This window comes from Rosa chinensis, chromosome 5, assembly GCF_002994745.2.
Source record: "Rosa chinensis cultivar Old Blush chromosome 5, RchiOBHm-V2, whole genome shotgun sequence".
Taxonomy (NCBI): Eukaryota; Viridiplantae; Streptophyta; class Magnoliopsida; order Rosales; family Rosaceae; genus Rosa; species Rosa chinensis.
The window spans coordinates 3268328-3289446 of record NC_037092.1 but is presented as its reverse complement, the minus strand read 5'-3'; the positions used below and the strand labels follow the sequence as shown (position 1 = coordinate 3289446).

Sequence of the window (21119 nt, the reverse complement as noted above, 5' to 3'; positions counted from 1 at the left end):
GTCCTGACGTAGGAATTTTTTTACAGTCAAACATACATGAACATCAATATTTGATTAGCATTTAACAATAATGCGTGAACCAGAAACATCAGCAACAATGTCAAAGGACAAAGGCTTTTTATAGTGGGGAAACACAAATAGTCAAATATTGTCCCAGTTCTCATAGTTGAATTCAACTTTAGTGGTTGTACCAGCCAAAACTCATCTACGTATTATTGTAACACCTGCTGATGTACCTCATGCAGGATTTTTATAACCTAGCAGCTACTTGATTCAAGTATCAATGAGAAATAAACAAAAAGGTAGAAGTCTTCCTTTCATAAGGTTTAGTTGTAAATCCAAATATGACTAGAGCAAGGATTCCTAATCTAAATGGGAAAAGCTTACCCGAATCCTTATTTTGCGAGGAAAATACAGAGTTTTAAACAAACCTGTAATCACCAATAAAAGGGCTCCGCACACCCTTCTTTTTGTAAGTCCTAAGCCCCTAACACCCTTTCTTCTCCTCTCCCACTACATACAATGGTTTCTGACAAAGACACAGACGACCTAACACGAAAGAATAAGAAGGTCAATCTACCAAGACCGAGTAGGGTTAAGAACAAAACACCAGCCCCTATTCAAATCACCGCCGAGCAAATCCTCCGGGAGGCCCGTGAGCAACAGGAGCCAGAATTCCGACCTCCCAAACAGAAAATCACAGACCCAACTGAGCTTGCAGATGATCGTCTCCGAAAACGTAAGCTATTCGAGGACCAAGTCCGGCGAGCAAGGCAGGATATCAGTGTGTGGATCAAGTATGCAACATGGGAGGAAAAGGAGGACTTGAACCGTGCAAGCTCTGTTTGGGAGCGAGCCCTCGAAGTCGATTATAGGAACCACACGCTGTGGATCAAGTATGCGGAGATGGAGATAAAGAACGAGTACATCGACCATGCTAGGAATGTGTTGGACCGTGCCGTCCAACTCTTGCCTAGAGTGGACCGACTTTGGTACAAGTACATTCATATGGAAGAGATGACTGGGAATGTGGCCGGTGCTAGACATATTTTTGAGAGGTGGATGACTTGGATGCCGGAGCAGGAAGGCTGGCTCTCGTATGTCAAGTTTGAGGTCCGGTATAACGAAGTTGAGCGTGCTAGAGGGATTTTTGAGAGGTTTGTACAGTGTCATCCTGGAGTTGGAGCTTGGATCCGGTATGCCAAGTTTGAGGTGAAGAATGGTGGTGATGTTGTAAGGGCTGGGAAATTGTATGAGAGGGCAGTGGAGATTCTAGCCGATGATGAGGAGGCCGAGCAGCTGTTTTTGGCTTTCGCTGAGTTCGAAGAGAAGTGCAAAGATATTGATCGAGCAAGGTGTGTTTATAAATTTGCATTGGATCGAATACCGAAAGGAAGAGCACAGGATTTGTATAAGAAGTTTGTGTGTTTTGAGAAGCGATATGGGGATAGAGAAGGGATTGAGGATGCAGTTGTGGGAACAAGGAGGTTTGAGTATGAGGATGAGATTAGGAAGAATCCTCTAAACTACGACTCCTGGTTTGATTACATAAGGCTAGAAGAGAGTGCAGGTAATAAGGAAAGAATCCGAGAGGTTTACGAGAGAGCTGTTGCTAATGTTCCTCCAGCTAATGAGAAGCGGTATTGGAAGCGATATATTTATCTGTGGATTAACTATGCACTATATGAGGAGCTTGATACCGGAGAGGTGGAACGTGCACGAGAGGTCTATAGAGAGTGCCTTAATCTGATTCCTCATAAGAAATTCTCATTTGCGAAAATATGGATTCTAGCTGCCGAGTTTGAGATTCGACAGCTGAATCTCACCGGCGCACGCCACATTCTTGGTACTGCTATAGGTAAGGCACCTAAAGAGAAGATATTTAAGAAGTACATTGAGATTGAGCTGCAACTTGCAAAGATAGATCGTTGTCGGAAGTTGTATGATAAGTATCTGCTTTGGAATGCGCAGAGTTGTTATGTTTGGATCAAGTATGCAGAGTTTGAGAAATCTTTAGGTGAAACAGAACGAGCAAGGGCACTTTTTGAACTCGCAATCAGCCAACTAGAACTTGACAATCCTGAATTGGTGTGGATCAGTTATGCAAAATTTGAGGCAGAAGCTCCTGCCAAGGATGATGATGATCTTCTTGAAGAGAAGAGACAATGCATCAAGCGTGCTAGAAGGGTTTTTGAGAGAGCTCTTGACTATTTTATAACTTCAGCACCTGATAAGAAGGAAGAAAGAAACATGTTGCTAGAAGAATGGTTGAATATGGAGGCTAGCTTTGGGGATCTGGGTGGTGTAAGCTTAGTTCAACCTAAGCTGCCAAAGAAACTGAAGAAGAGGAGGCAAACAATAACTGACGACGGTCCTGCTGGGTACGAGGAATACATCGATTACCTGTTCCCAGAAGAAAGTGCGACGACAAATCTCAAGATTTTGGAAGCTGCCTACCGGTGGAGGAAGAAGACAAAATTTTCTTCTGATGAGGATTAGGAAGATTTTGCACTAATTTTTGTTCTGTTTTGGGACGAGTATGTATGGTTTACTCATGAAAAACCTGCTCCCCTGTTTTGTTACCTCGCCTTTTATTTTACTGTTCTTGAATCTAATGATTTAACAATGTAATTTAGTATTGACTAAGATTAGAAATGTTTACAGTACCCAAGTCAAGAAACATCAACTTGAGTGAGAAATTTCCGTGTCAGCTCTGGTGTCAACTCCATCAAAACTTTGCTCTCATGACAAAATTCGAGATTAAAAGATATAAATTTCATCATGCCTAACATGAATATCACGTTTAACCACCACATAAGTTTCATCAAATTCTTCGTCACTTTTATAATCTGAAATGACAAAAAGGTCCCATTAGTTTATCAAGGCTCTCATTTTCTTCCAAATCGAATTCAACTTTGGCAGGATTTTTATGATCTAGCGCTAACTTTATCTTCAAATAAAAAATGAGAAAGAAACAAAAAGGTAGAAGAAACTCTCCTTTCACAACCTTCAAATATGAAGAGAAATAAACAAAAAGGTAGAAGAAACACTCCTTTCACAACCTTGTTCTGCAACAATGCACTCTGGAAAAGGTTTACTGAATGCATTACTTCAGTTTCTTCTTCTCCAGTTGTGCAATTCTTCTACCACGAACATCACTTTTGACCAATCAATCAGACACGGTGACTTGTTGCTCTCCCACGACGAGACCTTTGTGCTTGGATTCTTCAGCCCTGGCACATCCAGAAAACGCTGTGTTGGAATTTGGTACAATTTCTCAGAAGACATGGCTGTGTGGGTAGCTAACAGAGACGATCCTGTCAATGATACCTTAGGAATTCTCACAATTAGTACTGATGGAAATCTCGTTCTATTGCATAGTAATAGGCAAGGCCTCCCGCTGTGGTCATCAAATGTTTCTGTCTCACCAACAAGTACCACTAATACCATGGCGCAACTCCTGGATACAGGAAATCTAGTTTTGGTTAATCAAGACACCAACCACAACAGTGTCTTATGGCAGAGCTTTGATCATCCCACACATGTTCTTCTTCCAAATATGAAAATTGGGATGGACCATGGTAAGAACCTGTATCTCACATCGTGGAACTCAAACAATGACCCTGGAACGGGGAATTGCTCATTTACGACAGAACCATATGGATCCCCTCAGATAATATTGTACAACAATCATGCTAAGTGGTGGCGGTTAAGTGAACCCGATGCGGTTTTTGTGAGTGAGTCACCTAAGATAAGCAGGCGAAGCAGCAGTGATACATTTGACATAATTCTTGTGAAGAATGAAGATGAGATTACGACGCCATGGGCTGTTCTTGACCATTCGGTTTTCTCAATAATAGTGATATCTGAGTCTGATACATCCGCATCAGTTAAACAGCTAGCATGGCAGGGGAAGCAGCAGGGGTGGGTTGTCGTTTGGTCAGCACCAACGGATGTCTGTGACAAGTATGGTACATGTGGTCCATTTGGAGTTTGCAATACACACACGGCTAAAACTGGATGAAATGTGCATGCTTTCCTGGATACGAACCCAACTTCCCACAGGATTGGAAATTAAGAGAAGGGTCAGGTGGGTGCAAGAGGCAACAGGGGGCTCCATCCATGTGTAGGAACGGTGAGGGGTTTGTAAGGATGGACAATGTGAATGTTCCAGATACTTCCACAGTCGAATTGGACAAGAATATGAGTATGGAAGCATGTGAGCAGAAGTGTTTGAGTAACTGCTCTTGCCTGGCATATGCCAGTGCAGATATCAGGAATGGAAGAAGTGGATGTATGACCTGGTATGGAGATTTAATGGATACTAAGCAGTATATTGAATGACAAGGACAAGACTTTTTACATACGTGCTGATGCAATAGTGGCAGGTACTTTATTCTGTAAGAATTTCTTCATCTATCATTCCATATGTTTTATTTATCGTGCATTGACAATATCCAAGTATATTTTCCCTGTTTTCCCACTCTTTAGCAAGATATGCAAAGAAGTCAAAGAGGTTCCTTGCCAAAAAGGGGATGTTGTTGATTTTGGTATTGCCAACTATTGCAATGATATTCATTATATTTTCTGCACGTTGGTGTTCAAGGAGGAAGACAAAAAGTAAGCAAAACTTCTTGATCAAGATATATATTTTATTTCAGATCATAATAATTATTGACTTCTTTGATAATCTATGAAGCATAGTGTGTAAAAGGGAAGCCAAAAATGGTTACTGGCACAAAACATGCTACTTCAATCTATGTTTTAAAGGATCTCTGAGGCAAATGAAGCATGATGACAGTAAAATTCCACTGACCTCGCATGATGGGGAAATGAACCAAGACCTGGCATTTTTTGACGTAAACAGCATAGTTGTTGCCACAGACAACTTTTCCATTGCTAACAAGCTCGGCGAAGGTGGTTTTGGCTCAGTCTATAAGGTAGCTACATATCCCTGTAAAGAATAAGCGCACTCCTAATTAAACACCAATCAATTCAATCAGTTATTTGCATTACTACTATTAATTTACAGGACTAAGCACTTGTCAAGCAAGGACAGAGACGTAAAGTTGCAAATAAGCCCTCCTACCCATTACATGACACATTGAAATTCTAGTTCCGTTATAATCTCAACTATTGAACTGAAGTCAGGAATATAATGGCAGGGACTCCTAGCTAATGGACAAGAGGTTGCTGTGAAAAGGTTATCAATGGATTCTGGACAAGGTTTAGAACAATTTAAAAATGAGGTTATGGTGATAGCAAACCTTCAGCACAGGAACCTGGTGAGGCTTTATGGTTGCTGCATCAACTCAGAAGAGAAGATGCTGATCTATGAGTACCTGCCAAAAAAAAGCTTGGACTTTATTCCGTAAATAATGTAACTATAACTATGCTTCAAGCACGCTAAAGGCGCAGCTTGTGAATTGTATCCTCAAAACTTTCTCACACATGTCTGCATTGTGGTGATTACTGAGACCTCAATTTGTCTTTTCTCACACATTTATTCAAGTATCAAGATTTCCTCTTTACACATGTTTCCGAAACAAAAAATCTAACGGAATTTTCTGCTTAGTAACCTAGTGTTAATTACTTTACTGCAGTATTATTATGGAAACCAGTATAGAGTCAACTGAATAAGATTAGTGAGGTGGTTTAACATGTGTATTTCAAATGTCAAATGTGTCGTATAGAATCATACATAGTACTTCCCCAATGAGCATTGGACTCTGCAACCTCATGAACTCCATCAGATTGCTCATCTTTCTTCTCCTCCAATTCCACAGTGGCACATCCTCCGACACCATTGCTCTGAACCACCGCATCAGAGACGGCGACGTTTTGTCTCCGCCGGAGAAAGATTTAAACTTGGAGTTTGGTACAACAATGTGCCCACCCAAACCATCGTCTGGGTCGCAAACAGAGACAACCCAGTTCATGATAGCTCTGGAATTCTATCCATTCATGGAATTGAGGCCTTGTGATATCCGGAAAGGACCAAAGCACCCCTCTTTCGTGGCGGACCGGAGTCTGATCTCGGACCGGGCTGAGATATAGTGGTACGGGGAATTGATCGACATAAGAACGGTTCTAGATGCCGGTCTAGATTTGTATGTACGGGTTAATAGGTACGTATTCACTTTATCTTGTTTTTTCTCTTCTCTAATTTTTATGTATTCACTATAAAAATAGCATGTATAACTTGAAAAATATTTAGCAAAGGAAATGGGTACGTTGGAGAGGAAAAATTTCACATTAAAATAGTAACAAAAGAAAATATAACTGATAAATAAGTGGCTGTTATCCAATTGTATTAAAGTCTTTTATGTTAAAACCCAAAACTTTAAGGTAAGCCATGAACCAAATTTATCACTGTTTAACATGATACATTCATTTTATTTGTAATTTCGACTTCTAAAAACATAACCACTAAGCGGAATTCCCTATACACACCAATTCGCGCCCTCAAAAACTTGCAAGTTCAAAATTGAAAGTGTGTGGAGGTTCAATTTCTATGATGCTTCTAGCGATGTTAGACCATCTCCAATGGAGAGGTCAAATGCCATGTGGAAGCCCAACGGAAATTTTTGACAGCCCAAACCCTTCTCCAACCGGCCTGTTTTTTCCACGTGGATTTGACCTAACTCTCTCCTCTGTCAAATTTGACAGCCTCTTCCCTTTCTGTCATTTATTTTTTTATTGTTTCTCGATCACTTTCTCTCAGTGCGTCTCTCTTTCCCTTTTCACCATCTTTCTTCCTTCATCTCACCCAGAAACTCAAACACTTTGCATGTCTTCAAATCTCACGTCTCTTCTTGAATAACCAGAACATGGATCAAAGATGCTCATATTCATCTTCAGATGCTGCGAATGAAGACTTTTGCTCGTAGATGAGAACAGAGTTGCTATAGCCTAAAGACTTGTATATCAGTAAGTATATGGAACATGGTGATCATTATTTATGTTGTTGTTTAAGGCAATTAGCAGAACAAAACAAGGCCTGTGGTATCCAGTGGCATCTAGTTGCAGTTTGTCTCTGTTTATTTCTTCAGTTTGTATCAATAGATCTGGTATTTATTTCTTCAGTGGCATCTTGATTGGTTTTGACTTTTAATTGGCTCATGATCATAAATTAGCTGTTAGCATGTAGTAAGCACAAGATTGCAGATGACTCGGGTGATCATAAAGAAGGAGAGTTTCAATCGGACCCGATCACTATATAAACCCCCCACAATGGCTCCTTCCGATTCGTTTAATTCCACACAAGAGAAGAATAAGAAGAAGAGCAACAAAGAGAAGAAGGGAAAGGGGAAAAAAGACTCATTCTCTCTAGGGGTTTTGCTTCCCTAGAAGCTTTCTTTTTTCCCCCGGAAAATTTTTTATCTCTCTTTTCTCCCTCATCAGAGTCTTGGTTTCTCTGCAGCAATTTTGGTTTGGTTTTCAACAATGGAGGACGACTATTATGTGAGAAGCGAGGACGAAGGCTATTACGATGACGAGGAGGATAATGATGATCCTGAGAATTTGGAGGAGGAGATGATGGCGTACGTTGAGAGTGAGGCTCCAAAGTGTGAGGTGTCATCGACCAAGGTAAACATTTCTGGCTGTTTTGATCGAATTCTGGTTCTCCATTTGTAACTTTACCTTTTGACTGTGCCATCATAGAGTTTTCCGATTTCTTTTTCAATCTAAAACTAAATTTCTGTTCTTCTTTTGTATCGCAGCGTCTTGTTTGGTTGTTGAGATTATTGTGTGGCTCTCCGTCTGCAATTGAGATTTTGGAGTTTTTATATTTTTGGTTGATCAATTAAAACCTTCAATGGTGTTTTGCATGTAATCTCAAAAGAATCTCTCTTGGCTTTCAGATGAAAATTTTGCAATGTGATATATGAAGTTTATGCTGCAATATTCCTCCGATTGTTTTTGAACACTACTTGGTCTTGTAATATGCAGCATTGCAGAATGGAGGTGGTCATGAAAGCCTTCTAGATTTTTTTGTTTGGATCAGTTCGTTGGTTTCCAGGGGTGTACTTGATGTTGATGTTTATGTTTAAACAGGGTTTATGTTTCCTGCTATGTATTCCCATATCTCAAATGTCTCATAATCTCAATTGCATCTCTCAATTGCACCATTCATTGTATGATTTTTCATTTATAAGATTAAAAAACAAAAAAGGAAAAACAACATAAATAGAATTTTATATATTAAAGTAATATTCAAATTTGACATAGCCATTGGAGTTAAGGGATGTCAAAATGTTGTTATATCAAATTTGCCATGTCATATGTCAAATTTAAATTTGACTCATACCAAAAGAATAAGCCATTGGAGATGCTTTGATATTCTATGTTCAAACAACTCTATATTGTTTCCATGTGGACAACCAATTGAGACACGGGCACACGGCAGTGCTTTAAGAGTCCAAAGGTTGACAACTGGTTCTCAAATATCGTGCGTTTGAAATGTCAAATTTGTCACACAGCCATATAGTCACATTCCTCATGAACTAGCCAACCCATTCTGAGAAAATAAACAATGAATCCTACTGATATCAGCATATTAATCATCTTTCTTCTTCTCCCTCCTCCCTGTTGCATTGCCTCTGATGCCGTTACTCCAAATCAGCCCATTAGAGACGGCGACATTCTCATCTCTACCGGAAAAAAGTTTGCACTTGGCTTCTTTAGCCCAGGAAATTCTCGCAAGCGTTATGTTGGAGTTTGGTATAACAATGTTCCAAACCGAACCATTGTCTGGGTTGCAAACAGAGACAATCCAGTCAATGATACCTCTGGACTCCTAGCAGTCCAAGGAAATGGAGGTCTTGTCATCTACGGAAAGAACCAAAGTAAGCCTCTTTGGTCCGCTAGTGTTACTCTTTCTTCACCAAACAATTCTATTGCCAAGCTTTTTGATACAGGAAATCTTGTTTTGCTTGAGAATGAGAGCCAAAAGGTAATATGGCAAGGTTTCGATTACCCCTCAAATACTCTCCTTCCATATATGAAACTTGGATTCAACCGGCGGTCCGGGATGAACTGGTTGCTAACAACTTGGAAGTCCCAAGATGACCCAGGAACCGGCACCTGCTCTTTTGGGATTAGCCCAAGTGGGTTCCCACAGCTAGTTTTGCACCAAGGTGGAGCTCCCCGGTGGCGGACTCTAATCGGATTTTGGGCCGGGCAGAGATGGAAGGGTACGGTGAGTTACATCAACAATCAAGATGAGGTTTCCATAATGTATGTTCCGGCCAATGATTCAGCTTTATCAAGGACTATGCTAGCTGAATCAGGAACCTTAGAACGGTCTTCATGGAACGACCGAGTACATGAATGGAACATGTACTGGTCTGCTCCGATAGAGCGTTGTGATATTTATGGACAGTGCGGCCCAAATGGCAACTGCAACCCATACAATGTGAAAGCCATCGATTGCAATTGCTTACCCGGTTATGAACCAAAGTCACCAACTGATTGGTACTTGAGAGATGGATCAGGTGGGTGCTTAAGGAGAGAAGGAGTGTCAATGTGTGGAAATGGGGAAGGATTTGTAAAGGTTGAGCGTGTAAAAATACCAGACTTGTCGAAGGCATCTTTCGACATGAACTTGAATTTGAAGGAATGTGAGCAAGTGTGCTTGAGAAATTGTTCTTGCACGGCATACTCGAGTTCCGATGAGGGCAGCGGATGTGTGACTTGGCAAGGGGATTTGATGGACATAAGAACGCTTCCTGATGCTGGTCAAGTATTATATGCAAGAGTCGATGCAATTGTTTTAGGTGCGTAATATATAATACTGTATTGATCATATCCCTCTTCTACTGCTCAGAGTTTTAAAAATGTCTAGACCCCTGGAGTTGGGACTATATTAGGGATACTCAGAAAGTTAGAATTCATATGACTCCTAGGTAGATTGAAATGTGATGATGCATTTTTAGCTCATACAGTCTTTCCTTTAGGAAAAAGCCAAATTATATATCATAATGTGCACTCATTTTTTATAGTCTGTTGAAATTTTGTTGCAATTATCAAAACTTAATTGTTTCCTAAGCTGTATAGTTCATAGAATTCTTTTTCTTTCTTAATAGCTCAATATGTGAAGAAGTCGGATGATTCTATTAGCAAGAAGCAGAAAGTAGCAGTTTCACTAACATCTGTTCTAGTGCTCTTTCTTGTGTTTTCTCTTTTGGTTTGGTTACTAAGGAGGAAGAGAAAAGGTAAATTAATTGTCTTCCACTATTTTGATTCTTGATTCAACTTCATTTTTCACCTTTTTTATTCCATGCTCAAATCACACACACCAATTAACTTCTCTCACTCTGTGTGATTCAGTTTGTTCTGATCATTGTCAATGACAAGAGTAGACTAAAAGAATTTATTCTGTGTTTGATGGCAGGTAAAAGGAGACAAAATGAATATCTATTTGGACATAGTACAGGGTCAACGTACTTGGGGCAATCTAGCGGTAGAACAGATGCTGATGAAACTAGGATTAACCCAGATCTACCATTCTTTGATCTAACAACCGTAGCAACAGCAACAAATAATTTCTCTATTGAAAACAAGCTTGGAACAGGTGGTTTTGGCTCTGTCTATAAGGTAGTTTTCCTCAATAGACTTTTCTGAATGTGCTTAGTACATTAATTTTCAAGTGAATTGGATTCCTATTTTATGCATATTTTCAAGTTGGCCCTATCTATTACATATTTTCTGCATTCATAAGTTACTCAGGGAAAGGCTGCAGTATAAGTTGAATTTGGATATTATAACTTCAGGGTGTGCTTTCTAATGGAAAGGAAATAGCAGTCAAAAGACTATCGCAGAATTCAGGTCAAGGAACTGAAGAATTCAAGAATGAAGTTGTGTTGATTTCAAAACTCCAACACAGGAACCTTGTCAGGATTTTAGGTTGTTGTGTTCAAGATGAAGAGAAGATGATAATCTATGAATACTTGCCAAACAAAAGTTTAGACTTCTTCATTTTTAGTAAGTCAATATTGCTTTTGCACCATTAACCGTAACTTGATAGGGAAACTAGAATTGTTTTTAATTTTTGAATGTCTTGCTTTTTTTTTTTTCCTTCCAGATGAATCCAACAGAGTTTATTTAGATTGGACCAGACGCTTTGAGATAATTTGTGGAATTGTTAGAGGGATCTTGTATCTTCATCAAGATTCAAGATTAAGAATCATCCATAGAGATCTAAAGGCCAGCAATGTTCTACTAGACGCTTCTATGAATCCCAAAATTGCAGATTTTGGTATGGCTAGAATATTTAGGGGAGATCAAAATGAAGCAAATACAAATCGGGTGGTTGGAACATAGTGAGTAATACTGATTTCCTTCAGAATAGAAGATAGACACAACATTATTATTCAGAGTAGTACTTCATGTTATTTTATGGAGAGTGAAATCCACACTCTTTTCTTTTTACTTTTTTAGTAACTTAAATTTTGTTTTTTTATAAGAATTGTAATAAACAAACAAAAATGAGTGTGGATTGTAAAATAAAAGGTGTGAATTTCACTCCCCTATTTCGTTCTTATATATATATATATATATATATATATATATATATATATATATGCTATGTTGATCTATTTACGTAAAATAATCACTTACTTATTCAATTTCCTTGTGTAGTGGTTATATGTCACCAGAATATGCAATGGGAGGACGGTTTTCAGTAAAATCAGATGTGTATAGTTTTGGGGTTTTACTACTAGAAATCATTACAGGCAGAAAGAACAGAGTTTATTACCAAGAGGAATCTCCCGACTCAAATTTGGTCGAACATGTGAGTTTACAATGCTCTTTGGAAACAACTTTATCCCGTAATACCCGTGCTAACTTGATGACGTAAATTTTTCATAGGTTTGGAACTTGTGGCGAGAAAGTAATGCCTTGGAAGTCGTTGATTCATCTCTGGGTGAATCATACCCCACGAATGAAGTTCTGAGATGTATCCAAATTGCTCTCTTGTGTGTGCAAGAGTATGCAATTGACCGGCCAACCATGTCGGCAGTTCTTAACATGTTAGGTAATGATGCAACACTTCCTTCACCTAGACAACCTGCATTTCTATTGCAGAGAAGTGCCACTAGTACTGGAGACTCATCAACCCAAGATGGAGCTAATTCTGTAAATGATGTGACATGTACTATGGTAGAAGCTCGCTAGATAAGAGCCTGCGATCTATCTTAAAGGATGAATGTTGATACTTTAGCCAGAGAATATCGATTTTACACCTACTCTGCCTTTTGATGCTTCAGGTTTCTGACTGATAAGTTGTGATATAACCCTGAAAATGTCGTAGCTGCATGTTTTGTAATTCTTTTATGTACAACTAAAAACAATAATGAATAGTAACAAATAGTAATGTTATCGTGAATAGTAATACATTTGAGGTTCACCTCCCATCATCCATTTCCATTTCAAGATCCTTTCTTGGCATTTTAAAACATTTCCAAATTCAAACGACCGACTCAAGTAACCTATATATGTTAAAAATTTTGCTTGTTTCGAATTATTGGCGTAGACTTCATGCTGCTGTGTGTTGATTAATATATCGAATGATCGATGAACTGTTTTCAACGTCAAAAGGGTTGAACTACTGTTTCAATATATTTAATTCTGTTCTTGAAATGTCAAATATGTAGTCACAGTCATCTTCCTCATGAACTGGCCATGCGGAAATGGCAAAGGATTTGTGAAGGTGGAACTTGGAAATGTACCAGACTGGTCTAGGGCAGGTTTGAATATGAACTTGAACTTGAAAGCATGCGAGCAAGAGCTAGTGCTTGAGAAACTGTTCTTGCATGGCATATTCGATCGTTGAGGAGAGCAACGAAGAAAATGGATGTGTAACTTGGCTAAGGGACTCGATAGACATATATAAGAATGCTTTCAAATTAATGCTGGTCCTCTCTATCACTCTATGAGATTAAAGGAAAAAAAAGATTACAAAGGAGGTGTCCAAAACCTCTCAATCCAAGAAACAAGCATATTGAAATTTACTATATACTAATGGGCTTGTTAAGAGAAATGGTGTCAGAGGAAATGGAACAGTGAAGAAGAAGGAAGATAACCAATATATATGCTGATATTCCACTCAGCAGAATTCATGGTCTAATGTGATTGATTGCTCATAAGTGGAAGAAAGGAAAGGGAATTAATTATAAGGTTAATTGGTAGTCTTTCTTGGTCAGGTGACTCATGTCTTTCATATATATGCTAATTTTACAGATTAGGTCAAACTAGGGACTCGTTCAAAGATGAAGCATATACATTCTCCAGACAATACTTTTACTATAGTATATCGGGGATGATGGCTTTCCAATAATTTGGAGAATTTTGTCCTCGGGGTAAAGACCAAGCAGTGTGCCTCTCGTTTATTCAGGCCCTGGGCCATTGGCCTCATTCACGTACACTTCGCTACAATATATCTGCTCATGCATGGCGCTTTTTATGTCACAGTTTGACCTAGTCTGTAAAAATTAATCAGCATATATATGAAAGACATGAGTCACCTGACCAAGAAAGACTACCAACCTTATAATTCTCTTTCCTTTTTTCCACTTATGAGCAATCAATCACATTAAACCATGAATTCTGCTGATTGGTATATCAGCATATTGCTTATCTTCCTTCTTCTCTCCTGTTCCATTTCCTCTGACACCATTGCTCCAAACAAGCCCATTAGAGACGGAGTTGTTCTTGTCTCGAGCCGAAAAATCTTTGCACTTGGATTTTTCAGCCCAGGAAATTCCACCAAGCGTTATGTCGGAGTCTGGTATAACAATATTCCCAACCAAACAGTTGTGTGGGTTGCAATTCGAAACAAACCTGTCAATGATACCTCTGGACTCCTAGCACTACATGGAAATTAAAGGAGGGCTTGTCATCTATGGAAAGGACCGAAGTACCCCTATATGGAAAGGAGGGCTTGTCATCTATAGACGGAGTTGTTCTTGTCTCGGCCAACCACGTCAGTTGTTGTTTCAAATTTCCTGTTATATATACTACACCAATTTTTCAATCTTATAGACTTTGCTGTTGTTTATCTCAATGCCGTCTGATACATGGATCAGACAATACCAAAAAACTGTCGTCTGATAAAGTTTACTACAACAACGACTACTATGCTGTCTGTTGTCTGAACACCAAGAAAAACAACAGCGGCTTATATACTTACTGTTGTCTGAATGTTGTGCCAGACAACAGGGGCTTATATGCTTGCTGTTGTCTGAAGGCTTAATCAGACAATATGTACTTGCAAATCCCATTGTCCATCCATTACTGATACTATAGATTTCTCCAAAAAACGGTTGTTTGTTGTTTTGCTGGACAATGACTTTCTCATTCTTTTAGTCCTTATCGTATTATAGTTAGACGGCTCATACAACAGTTTTTGTTAGGCATTTTGTGATGATCAATTATTGGACAATAGTTTTTAGCTGGATGGAACGGTATGATAGACATTCAAAATGACATCACATCCAAAACACATTCATTTATGTTAAAATCCAATACATTCATCCATATATCCAACAAAGTCATTACATCAACTGAACTAGTTTTCTAACAAAATTTAGTAAAATGTTGAAACCAACCAAGTCTTTAAGAACACAATTTAGTAAAATGCAGAAGTTGCATCAACAACAACCTTTACTTTCGCATCAACAACAACCTTTACTTTCGCTGTTGAGTGAGCTTAGTAGAGAATCCACTGGCAGCCGTCTTGTAACTGCTAATATGATATACTACCAGGTTCACACTACATTAGTACATTCAGAAAATAGATTTCTATTACACCAGATGCAAAACTAATTAAGCACATTCCGAACCAATTGGGACTTGAAGAGTTTATATTCCGAGTTTATGTTGTCATTTCAAAGCTACCACCAACCTGCATATGCAGCCATTCGGCTTGCGAGCCCTGCACATACTCCCTTGGTGTGTGTGGTCCAAATAACAACGCAGCTGCATCAAATTGCTGTGCACCAGGAAAAACACCTTTAAGGTAAGAAAATTTTACAGCATATAGAACGTAAAAATATTCACAATAACAAGATTACTCAACATGTCACGTCCACCAAATAAGACTAGAAGGTTCGAGGATATAGAGATGGGTAAATGCCAAGGTGTTAATAGAAAGGAAAGCATTTTTGAGAATTATAGTGCGAACCAACATGGTGATGATCTAGATTTCCAGACAGAAAATGGTTTCAAACTTCACAAGTCAGTGGCCTCTATGTAAGTATTAAGGTGCAGTAGACTTACATCTTTTGAAGGAAACACTTCAATGGCGGGATTCATGTTCACCCTTGAATTGACTGCTTCAAGGTTCAACGAAAGGAACTAAAGAATCCAAATTAACAGAGAGATTCAGGTTTAACAGTTTAAAGCAAAACCATGTACCAGTTAGCAATAGACAGAGCCTGATGGGGATAGATACCTCGACTTGGCGCTGCAGTGACTGGATGTAATTAATAATCTCATCAACAACAAGTGCTTTCCCAATAACCTTCTCAGAAAAAAAAAGTACACCAGGATATGTAAGGAAACATACTAAGTGAAACAAAATTAAACTCAGAATACAGAGCCCTAGATAATTTACTGAGATGTTTTTAGAGTTGTCTAGTAATCAGAAGTAGTACCAAAGATACCAAATTCATCTTCAATTCCCTATACTTCATTCTATAGGAAATACTACCTACATGTGCTAAGTAATTTGACTGACCTAAAACCAAGTAGAGGTAATGTACATAAATACCTTATTACATCCAGGAACCAAATCCTGAAGAATTTTCATCCTCTGGCTGATCTTTTCTGATAATAAAAAGTCAAAGCATGCCATTATCTTCAATAAAACATAGTGCCCAAGAGAAAAATTCAGTCAAACACACCATCACTTCAGTCAAACATAATAACCAAAAGAAACAAACCATGCAATGAAGAAGATCTTGCTCTTCTGGCAATTCTCTGAAGTGACAAAATCAAAGTCATAGATTGCATATCGGCAATCATTTTCAGGCAATGAACCAGTGAAATCATCATAACTTTCAGCTGGGCCTCCAGTCTTTTCTACCACAACCTCTTTCTTCTTCTCATCAATCTTAAAAATCACATAGCGAAAGGCCTTCTTTCTCTGCAGTTCCAAGAATGTATTGCAGCAGTCCTCAGCAACACCCATGCCAGAGGAAGCATTTCCCTGAATAACAAAGACCCATAAGTCAAGTACTCCAACCCATATTAACTACCACTCACACTACACCAAAAAGAGTCTTTTACGGCCCACAATGTGTGCCGTAAAAGGGTATTTACGGCGCACAAAGGCAGGCTGTATTTGATTGCATTCCCATTTAAGGCGTATAATGTGATCTCATGTTGAACTTCATTAAAGTTCTTTCAAACTGATCTCATTTCATTGGAAACTAAATTTCAAATATAGTGGTCCAAGTTCTAGCTAACAGATAGTTTATGCAGCTTCTTGATTTACTGTATATCAATTCCATAATATGAAGTGATCGACAATTGCAAACCTGAGATAGTTGGGCTTATACTCCCAACTATCTCAGGTTTGCAGAAGCAATTCCAGAAAGACTAAAAGCCAATTAAAATGCATATCTACACATACTGATATAGATTTTTTAATTTTATTTTTATTTTTATCAATTCAAAGTTCTTGTTCTGCACAAATCAAATAGTTTAGTTTGGACTTGGCTAGAGAATAAAGTAAAAAAACTATTAATGTGAGGTCTAGTCCTCCACTACGACCACGAAACCGACATGTATAACCTTCATCAACACCAGAAAGAAAATCAAAAGTATAAATCAAACATACCTCTCAGTAAAACTCGTGGTCTTTAACTCTATGGTGTGGAAAACTGGAATATAAATTTGAGGTGGGCAATCTGTCCGGATTAAGTAAATGCAATTACACAAAAGTAACAGTATGGCTTAAAGCATTTGCAAAAGACATACAAGATTTTAGCTTGACAAAAACAGTATTCATTGTAGGAACTATACTAGTATAGTACCACCAAAAACAGTATTCCATTTTCAGTATTCCATTGTTACTGAAATGCATGCCATCTGCTTTTGCTGATCTGGATGCTAAGGAAGAATTACTATTTGAGGTTTGCAGCTGGCAAGTACGAATTGTCTTCACACTGTCAAAGAACATGCACTTATTAGGATCCATGAAACAGATTGAGAATCTGTGATCACCGAATAAAGAATTTGAGTTAAGAGCCTTTATGTACAACAACATAATATGAAGCCAGAGCACAAATAAGTGAACTCACAAGCTTTGAGTAGTTCCGCAATACAGTTGCAAGCTAGGAATGACTACTTACTAGGGCCTTAATCTTCTTGAAAGATGCAACAACAGATATTGGCACTATATCAGAATGAATAATAAACAGTTAATAGTGATGAAAACTCAACCCACTGAATTCCAATGCAAAATCAATATACACCCTTGCATATAAAACTGGTTTGCAGCACCACAAACAAATTAGGTATTTTTGCAGGGACAAATCTTGCCCTTTAACTTGACACTTAAGCATCATATTAAGTATATTACAGAGCCCACAAACACTGAATCTAACTCTCTCACACACATTTAAAACCATAACAGTTCTCAAAGGAAAGAAACAATACAAACAGATTAGTAATTACCAAATCCTTCAGGGTCTTTGTTTATGAACCTCATAAGATGATCAGTAGTAGCTAAGTTCAGATCACTGAAATAATACTCCACCTGCAAATGTTAGGAGAACAAAAAGAATATTAGGTAAGGTAAAGAGTAGGGAAAGTTGAGATTACAACTATTATATTAGATACTAGTATAGTACCACCAAAAACAGTATTCCATTTTTAGATTTTCTCAAACACATTATAGGAGTCAAACCCTGCATACATTCTGGAACACATGTTATCGAATTCCATATGGACCAACTTCATCCCCATTTCAATTCATCCAATGTCAAATTAAGTTTGTAGCCAACTTACTTTTAGACACATATATGAACACTATTACATAGCATATAATCTGCTATAATAGAAAAATCAAGTAGGGTATACCTTTAGAAGTAGGGAGCTCCTTGCCTTCTTTAGTAAAAAACTCCCTCAACGACACCAATGGTTTCCCTTTGAACTCCTGAACTGTCACCTTCCTCTTATGCGAAAGCTGCCCCATCCATACACACACAGTACAAGAATGCTTACCGATTAATGCAAAACAGGGATTCGTGCATTAGTTCATTATTGAAGCAAAATTATTGATTTAATTACAATCATATGACCTATTACTGCAGACACTAGGGGATTATTCCAGCTCAATGAATGTACCACTTGAACAAGCACCATACCACTTGAATGTACCACCAAATAAGATTGAGTTAAAAAAAAAACATGATGCTTAACCTTTCGAACTTGAAAGAATTTTTTTTTTCTTAGAGAGGTAGAGTGATTATGCTCTATGCCCCAAACTTCAAAATGTCTTTGGGTAAATTTCCAAACTCGAAAACAACCAGTTGGAATTACAGAAGCCTTAATGGCACTCAACAACAAAAACTTAAACGAAAAACGAATTTCAATTCAAACCAAGACCCCATAACATGCAATGAAAGAGATCCCAGTCCCCAGATATTACCACATACAAAGTTCAAAACTAAGCAAATCCTCTCACGAAAAAAAAAATCACCAAAAATTACAGAAATTACTACAAACAATATATATTTGCCTTAGTTAACAATAATTCCAATACATAGTCCAGTACAGATCATAAAAAAAGGCAACTTCAACCAGAAAATATGGATTTCCTTGCGACCAATTTTACTTCACAAACATATAAACAGAGCAAAGAGGATTAATTTATCTAGTTGATAAAATCATTCCACTCAAATACCTATATCTCTAACCCCAGCACAAACAAAACTAAAAGAAGAAGAACACAACACCAAAAAACACAAATTTCCGAACCTGCAATCCCTACTCTCCAAACCAAACTCATATCTATTACTCCTCTTCTTCCTCTACCATTTGAACACACCACTGAACCACATTTGGAAAAAAAAATTATATTGCTATTACAATACTTAAAGGCCTTGGCAGATAGCCAACTCTTCAATTAAGCATAAACAGAACAAACTCAGAATCAAAACTCTGAAATTACAGAATCAAATTCAATCACCCAAAAAAACCCCAATTCAGTGACCCTAACCGTAAAAGCTAATCAAACTCAACACAATAAAACTCAATTCCCAATTTCCGAAACCCAGAGTCAATAACATGAATCAAAAGAGAAAACAAAAACCCCAACAAAAACGAAAAAAACATAGAAATCTGGGAAACAATACCTTCATCAATAGGTCCGTAATAAATATGCAAAATCTGAAAAAAAAAAAAAAAAAAAAAAAAAAAAAAAAGGGGTGGGGTGGGGGTAAGATAGCTCTTCTGCTTCAGATGGACTCAACTTCATCAATAGGCTAAAAAGACTAATTACACCTACTGTTATAAAACAGATATGTAAATGTTAATGATACAGCAGCCAAAATTTCATTCTTTCTTTAATATATCAAATGGGTTTATCAAAAGCTAAGCATATAACTAAAAGATATGCAAAATTTGAATGACAGCAACCAAAGTTTCAATCTTTCTTCTAAAGTTTATCAAAAGCTTCAGACTTTAATCACACAAATGGATATTCAGCAATACCCAGAGAGTAAAATCAAACAAAGTTGAGTACCTAAAGTTCAGAGGGAGCAGGGTGAATGAGTCGGAGCAGATCGAGCTTGGGCAACCCAAAAAAAAAACACATCTAACACTTCGCACTTCAAGCCTATTTGCCTGAAATCTCTTAACAACCTACTGGGACATGATATCGAACAGGATTTCAGGATTCACACTACTGTTTCTTCTCTTTTCTCATGGTTTCCCCATCATCCATACAATCCCTGACGAACTCCGGCGGGTTCCAGACCATGAAGCTGTTGTTGATGGAGGTTAAGTTTGAGAGGATCTGCCTTCAAACTGCTTAGTAGAGACGGGTTCGTGGTCTGAGAGCGGGCTGAGGGTGGGGCTGATCGAGAGAGACGGGTTCGTGGTCTGAGAGCGGGCTGAGGACGGGGCTGAGAGAGAAGGGTTCGTAGTCTGAGAGCGGGCTGAGGGCTGGGCTGAGAGCGGGACTGAGGGATGACAGTGAGAGAGAGTGATTTTCAGCTGGAGGCGGACTGGGTGTTTTGCTCGATGGAATGGAGAGGGAACGAGTTGAAAGAGTATTAGTGTTAAAAGTATAAGTCAAACCCTAACTAAAGTCAGCTATTCATTGTATCCAAAAAAAAAAATCTAAAACTCAGACGACATTAAATAAAGTGCATTGTCTGAAACTCATGTAACAACAGACAAATTAAAAACCATTGTCTGAACCACTTAAATCAAACAACATCTTTCAGTAGCCATTAACTTACAAGATATCAGACAACAGACACCTAATAACAGTTGTGTGACTGAAAATAATCAGACAACAGCAAAAATCAACCATTGTATAAATGAACCTTGGACAACATCACATAATAACTGTTGTCTGAATTAATTCATTCAGACAACATCAAAAAAATAAACCATTGTCTGAAATGCTATTGCACAAGAGCCAAGAAAAAACTGTTGTCTAATTCGAAAGCTCAGACGACACAATATTTCTTGCTGTCGTCTGATTAAATCAGACGACAGTTAAAATGTTTGCTGTCGTCTGATATGTGTTGTCTGATTCCGAAATTGGTGTAGTTAGCTAATGAGGCAGCAACTCCTTCATCTAAACAACCTGGATTTTGCAGACAACTTCTATTACTGGTGAAGACCCGACCTCTCTAGGAGTTAATTCCGTAAATTATGTAACATGTACTTCAGTAGGAGCTCCCTAATAAGAGCCTCAAATCTTGAATTAATGATACATATATGTAGAAATATATAAGCTACATATGATAATGATTGTTTCTGATGTTCAAAATTCAAATGCGTAATATTTGTATCAATAAGCAGGCAGCTGGAATACAAACATATGTTTTTAATTAGTTCATTATATACAGGAATTTGATGAGGCTTTTGGTTCA

General features: G+C 38.1%; 5 protein-coding genes and 1 long non-coding RNA gene across 6 annotated transcripts; 4 read left to right on the top strand and 2 right to left on the bottom strand.

Annotated features, from left to right (window-relative positions):
- Positions 1-102: 102 nt before the first annotated feature.
- On the top strand, positions 103-2646 carry LOC112166057 (crooked neck-like protein 1). Its single transcript, XM_024302819.2, has 2 exons — positions 103-302; positions 418-2646. Exon 2 carries the CDS (start codon positions 523-525, stop codon positions 2497-2499), a length of 1977 nt encoding a protein of 658 aa, XP_024158587.1. The 5' UTR covers positions 103-302; positions 418-522; the 3' UTR covers positions 2500-2646.
- A 149-nt stretch (positions 2647-2795) lies between these two features.
- Positions 2796-4934, top strand: LOC112202910 (G-type lectin S-receptor-like serine/threonine-protein kinase At1g11410). Its single transcript, XM_024343965.2, has one exon. It carries the CDS (start codon positions 3077-3079, stop codon positions 4022-4024), a length of 948 nt encoding a protein of 315 aa, XP_024199733.1. The 5' UTR covers positions 2796-3076; the 3' UTR covers positions 4025-4934.
- LOC121053131 (putative G-type lectin S-receptor-like serine/threonine-protein kinase At1g61610) lies at positions 4153-6846 on the top strand. The gene is made up of 5 exons (XM_040519635.1): positions 4153-4229; positions 4330-4620; positions 4700-4940; positions 5166-6128; positions 6828-6846. Exons 1-4 carry the CDS (start codon positions 4153-4155, stop codon positions 5373-5375), a joined length of 819 nt encoding a protein of 272 aa, XP_040375569.1. The 3' UTR covers positions 5376-6128; positions 6828-6846.
- LOC112166052 (G-type lectin S-receptor-like serine/threonine-protein kinase At1g11410) lies at positions 6838-12405 on the top strand. The gene is made up of 9 exons (XM_024302811.2): positions 6838-6930; positions 7137-7590; positions 8627-9779; positions 10089-10217; positions 10397-10599; positions 10776-10986; positions 11087-11324; positions 11644-11797; positions 11875-12405. The coding sequence occupies exons 2-9, from the start codon at positions 7447-7449 to the stop codon at positions 12178-12180; spliced, it is 2538 nt and encodes an 845-aa protein (XP_024158579.2). The 5' UTR covers positions 6838-6930; positions 7137-7446; the 3' UTR covers positions 12181-12405.
- Positions 12406-14855: 2450 nt separating this feature from the next.
- Positions 14856-16127, bottom strand: LOC112166063 (transcription factor BHLH089). The gene is made up of 5 exons (XM_024302822.2): positions 15948-16127; positions 15776-15831; positions 15458-15526; positions 15283-15360; positions 14856-14995 (listed from the first exon to the last, which is right to left on the bottom strand). The coding sequence occupies exons 1-5, from the start codon at positions 16057-16059 to the stop codon at positions 14879-14881; spliced, it is 432 nt and encodes a 143-aa protein (XP_024158590.2). The 5' UTR covers positions 16060-16127; the 3' UTR covers positions 14856-14878.
- Positions 16128-17317: 1190 nt separating this feature from the next.
- On the bottom strand, positions 17318-18685 carry LOC112166069. The gene is made up of 3 exons (XR_002923112.2): positions 18091-18685; positions 17686-17767; positions 17318-17404 (listed from the first exon to the last, which is right to left on the bottom strand). It is a non-coding gene; the product is annotated as an uncharacterized LOC112166069 (long non-coding RNA).
- Between the last annotated feature and the right edge of the window lie 2434 nt (positions 18686-21119).

Excerpts from the sequence above, each read along its gene's own strand:
- LOC112166057 (XM_024302819.2), top strand. The coding sequence starts at position 523 with ATGGTTTCTGACAAAGACACAGACGACCTAACACGAAAGAATAAGAAG.
- LOC112202910 (XM_024343965.2), top strand. The coding sequence starts at position 3,077 with ATGCACTCTGGAAAAGGTTTACTGAATGCATTACTTCAGTTTCTTCTT.
- LOC121053131 (XM_040519635.1), top strand. The coding sequence starts at position 4,153 with ATGGACAATGTGAATGTTCCAGATACTTCCACAGTCGAATTGGACAAG. Across the intron at positions 4,621-4,699 it reads TTCAAGGAGGAAGACAAAAA|CATAGTGTGTAAAAGGGAAG; the intron begins GTAAGCAAAACT and ends TAATCTATGAAG. Across the intron at positions 4,941-5,165 it reads GTTTTGGCTCAGTCTATAAG|GGACTCCTAGCTAATGGACA; the intron begins GTAGCTACATAT and ends ATATAATGGCAG.
- LOC112166052 (XM_024302811.2), top strand. The coding sequence starts at position 7,447 with ATGGAGGACGACTATTATGTGAGAAGCGAGGACGAAGGCTATTACGAT. Across the intron at positions 10,218-10,396 it reads ACTAAGGAGGAAGAGAAAAG|GTAAAAGGAGACAAAATGAA; the intron begins GTAAATTAATTG and ends GTTTGATGGCAG. Across the intron at positions 11,798-11,874 it reads ACTCAAATTTGGTCGAACAT|GTTTGGAACTTGTGGCGAGA; the intron begins GTGAGTTTACAA and ends AATTTTTCATAG.
- LOC112166063 (XM_024302822.2), bottom strand. The coding sequence starts at position 16,059 with ATGATGATTTCACTGGTTCATTGCCTGAAAATGATTGCCGATATGCAA. Across the intron at positions 15,527-15,775 it reads TGGTTCCTGGATGTAATAAG|GTTATTGGGAAAGCACTTGT; the intron begins GTATTTATGTAC and ends TTTTCTGAGAAG. Across the intron at positions 15,361-15,457 it reads CACTGCAGCGCCAAGTCGAG|TTCCTTTCGTTGAACCTTGA; the intron begins GTATCTATCCCC and ends TGGATTCTTTAG.